The sequence below is a fragment of the Morone saxatilis genome, unplaced genomic scaffold (assembly GCF_004916995.1).
Source record: "Morone saxatilis isolate NCDOM2014 unplaced genomic scaffold, NCSU_SB_2.0 Contig356, whole genome shotgun sequence".
In the NCBI taxonomy this organism is placed as follows: Eukaryota; Metazoa; Chordata; class Actinopteri; family Moronidae; genus Morone; species Morone saxatilis.
This window is the reverse complement of record NW_023339936.1, coordinates 1-4,441: the sequence shown is the minus strand read 5'-3', so window position 1 is coordinate 4,441 and position 4,441 is coordinate 1. Positions and strand designations below refer to the sequence as shown.

Genomic DNA, 4,441 nt, shown 5'->3' with positions numbered 1-4,441 from the left:
ATGTTGGTAGGGCCTACTGGTGGAGGTAAGACCACTGTCTACACCATCCTGGCAGACACACTGGAGACCCTCCATCACACAGGGCACAAGGCTAAGAACCCCTTCTGTCAACCTGTCAAGACCTATGTTCTCAACCCAAAATCTGTCACAATGGGAGAGCTCTACGGAGAGGTACTGTAGACAGAAGAATAAATAATACAACAACTTCTTCCCTTCCTTCTCTACTTTCATTGATTATTTACCTCAACTCCTCAGGTTAACACATTAACCCTGGAGTGGCGTGACGGACTGATGGCACTGAGTGTCCGTGATGCAGTCAGCGACACCAGTGACGACCATAAGTGGGTGATCTGTGATGGGCCAGTTGATGCCCTGTGGATTGAGAACATGAACACAGTGCTGGATGACAACAAGATGCTCTGTCTTGCCAATAGCGAGCGAATCAAACTTACTCCATCCATACATATGGTGTTTGAGGTTAGAGCTGAACACAGTGAAAGATGAAGATATGATGATGAAGTATATTTTATGATATATAAATATACTTTATAAGATTCTACAGTATTTTTTTATGAACTGTATTTCTCAGGTCCAGGACTTGGCTGTAGCATCTCCAGCCACAGTCAGTCGCTGTGGGATGGTATATATTGACCCAGATGAGCTCAAGTGGATGCCCTATGTCCAGACGTGGATCAGTGGTCTTGGAGCCAAGGTCAGACAGTATTTTAAATTTTAAAATGTTATTCTAATAGATGATTTGTGCTTAAAGCTTGTCATATAAATGCTTCTAAAACAGTATTCCATATTTGTGTCTTTTTTGTGACAGGTGGTCCCACCAGTGTTAGTTAGTTAGTACATACAGTATGTGTAAACTGTTACATTAATTGTATTGCTGTCTCTCTCAGATCATAGCTCTGCACCCTTGATTGGGCATCATTCAAACACACTTACCCATACTTTATATAACTGACTGCTAATTTTTGATCCGTCTCCATCATTGCTCTTTACATGTGAAAATGTGGCTGTGTTCCTGAGTGTTTGTGCACTTTCACATTAATGCTAATGTGCCTTTTCAGGCATTACAAGCAGGAGAAATATGACGTTGATGGTGGCACGTCACATCAAAGGTTAACACTGCAGAGAGTGGGACATCTCTCCCCTCAACTTTTAACCCTCTCTCTCTTGTTGTGTATCTCTCTGTCTCGATATATAATTGACTATTTTGTTTGTTGACAGTATTTATGATAATCTTACATTTGTTTGCTGCTTCTCCTCTTTGTTTCTGCCATCTATTTTCTCTCCACTTTTGAGTATTTAAACCTCTCGATGAAGCTACTTCAATCAAACGTTCTTATGGGAAGGGACTTTCTTTTCTTAGTTCAATTGTTGCATTCTGCCATGTCAGAGATAACTTTGATTAGCCTTTCAACTAATTTGTGGAGTTGTAAGAGTTTTTTGTATGGATTCCCATCTATTTTAACTTAGTGAGTCTGTCACTGTGTCTTACGGGGACATATGCCCACACTTATTCCAAATATTTGTCTTCTTTGACTAACAGACTGACTAGAAATTGTTCAAGATTTGGGCAAATAAGCTTATTCCCTTTCTTGCTGAGAGTTAGATGAGAACATTGATACCACTGTTATGTTTCTCATATGAAGCTACACCCAGACAGTTAGCCTGGAAATGGGAAGCTATGTAAGTGAGCTGACTATAGGAAGTGTTGGAAGGTGGATTTTCATCTACCTTTGCTCATAGAAAGGATAGATGTGCCTCTCTTTATTCCTGTTTTTTATGCTAAGCTAACCGCAGATTTAGTGGACAGATATAAGTGGCATTGATTTTTTCATCCAACTTTTGGCAAGGAAGTAAATAAAAGTTTTTTCCCAAAATATTGAACGCTCTCTATAACTATTTTAACCAGGTTGCTTTAGTGATTATGTAACCTTACCTTCTGCTGCCTACATCCCTCTCTCTGACCCTCTTTTTCCCTTCTCTCTGTGCTGTCTCTCTAGCTCCCAGACCCAGTGCAAACATACCTGCTGGAGCTGTTTAAGCAGTATGTGGAAAAGGGTCTTCAGTTCGTGCTGAAGCATTGCATCCAGGCAATTCGCCAGGTAGAGATCAGTAAAGTCACAACTCTTTGCTCCCTGCTAGAGGCACTGCTGCTGGACGATGGAGGGCCAGACCTCAAAATGGTAAATCAATCACAAGATTTAACTGTCACTTTATTCTGTTACAGTTCTGTTTCTATTGCCACACGGACTGGTCTATTTTTTTTTAACCATGGCATTACTTACTAACTGAGCTTCTTCTCCCTTTATGCTTGTGTGTGTGTTGGTGTCAGGATTCTAAGCACCTCAACAGTGTATTATGTCAGACTTTCCTATTCTGCTACCTGTGGGCAGTAGGCGGCAACCTAACCTGTTCTCACTGGGATGCTTTTGACACCTTCGTAAAGGTGCAGTTTGAAGACAACAGCAATGCTAAGGTACAGATAGATAGATAGATAAAGTTATTTGCACTACTGTATTGTAACAACATATGTTCAAAACAAACTGACATACATAAAGACAAAAATATGACAACTGCCTCACATGTCCAGTGTTGCTGTTAACACTCTTCTCTGCCACAGACATTAAGAAAGAGACCCCATATTGTACATTTTAGTAATACCTTCAGTGGGTTACAAGGAATGTAAGGTAAATCAGATAAAAGGATGAGTTTTGTGCCAAAGTTATAAAGGTCCATTGCGTACCATTGTTGTGAATCAGCTGTTATAGAATGGAGAAAATAATTGTAATAATTTGTAAAGAAAGAGGTGCAGAGAAAAAGATGAAGGAAAGCAGAGGCTAATATTATTGTAGTCCTTCAGCCTACCAGCGGTTTGTCTTGGCTGGCAGTAGTGGCAGATGATTGAGGGAATGTTACTGACAGAGGCAGAACACAGTAGGGTGGGAACATAACTCATTTACTTGAAGGTGTCAGTAACAGCAGGATTCAGGAAAACAAATATGTCAGGTAAATACTCATGCACATGCCACAGGGAAGCTTCCAATGTACCACATAACAGAAACTATAATCAACAGTAAAATGAGTTTCTTTAATGCCTGAATCTAAGGAGGTTTTATAGCTAATGACAAACTCTAATGTAGGCACTTTTGTGTTAGTCTTCACACTATATTTACCCTTTCTTTTTTTGTGTATTTTTTTAATCTGTGTTGTGTAGGTCCCGAAGTGTGGTACCCTGTGGAGTGTGTACATGAACTTTAACCAGAAGCGTCTGGTGCCATGGGAGAACGTAATCCCTTCATTTAAGTACAACAGTGAGCAGCCCTTTTTTGAGATGCTAGTCCCTACCATAGACACTGTCCGCTATGGCTACCTGATGGAGAAACTGCTGTCTGTACGACACTCTGTGCTCTTCACTGGTGGCACTGGAGTTGGGAAGGTGAGGATGTATGAATACATGAGAAAAGTTAGCAACACTGGGACATGCTGTACTAAGTAAGTAATTTAACAAGAGAATCCAGCTACAAAGCTTTGTTGATAATTATTTGCCAACTTGTGCCTGTAAGAAGACACTAAAAGGGCATCAGGGATTTTGTACTTTTCCTTGGTTTCATTCACTGCTACTAGAAATCCTTCAAATCCATTTTGTTGGATGCAGAGGACCACAGCCACATATTATATGTGGTTAATGTTTTTTAAAGGTGTGAATATTAGCACACATACAATCTGTGGACACCCCATGCTTGTGTCCCTACACAAGGTTCTTTATTTGGCATGTCTTTGCCCAAGCATATTTCAACCATAACCCTCTCTTAACCTAACCCTGATTAAATCTGGGTAAGGGATAGTTAAACATAATGTGTAAACGAAGAAGGAAAGAATACACACTAAAAATCTTCAATAAAACTAAATCTAAAATTGCTGCACTTATTTATGCCAACTTTAAAATAAAACAAAAACAGTGGTTGTAGTGATAATTGCAAAAGCCATATGAAACACCCCAATAATGAAGGACTAAGGAGTTCTTACTATAGAGTAACAGGTCAAACTTGTGAGACAAGAGGTAATTTGCATAAATGTTATTGAAGTATTTTTATGCGTCCATCCCTTACAGTCAGTGGTGGCTCGTGGCCTTCTCAACAGTGTCCAGGAAAAGGCAGGATACCTTCCCGTCTAGCATCACTTCCTCGATGCCAGACCTCCTCTTGCCCGCCACGCCAGGACGATCATCTGGAATCCAGTGGAAAAAAAACAACACGTGTATCAGCCTGGCAAGTTCCCAATCCTACCGGAACACCAATCATTGTTATACTGCAGTGTAAAACAACTGTATTGTTCTTGACTTGAGAACCCTTTTGTTCAACATTCTTTATCTGTCTGTGCAGGTTATCCTTTCACTATTCTGTTTTTTAATCCCATCCTGTATAGG

General features: G+C 40.1%; 1 protein-coding gene across 1 annotated transcript; it reads left to right on the top strand.

The window, feature by feature from the left end:
- On the top strand, positions 1 to 3,451 carry LOC118337720 (dynein heavy chain 6, axonemal-like; the record flags this gene model as incomplete). Its single annotated transcript, XM_035674819.1, is given in 6 exon segments — positions 1 to 171; positions 256 to 477; positions 590 to 712; positions 2,016 to 2,198; positions 2,348 to 2,491; positions 3,230 to 3,451. Coding segments are annotated over 6 exon segments (1,065 nt in total), but the record flags the coding sequence as incomplete, so codon positions are not given.
- Between the last annotated feature and the right edge of the window lie 990 nt (positions 3,452 to 4,441).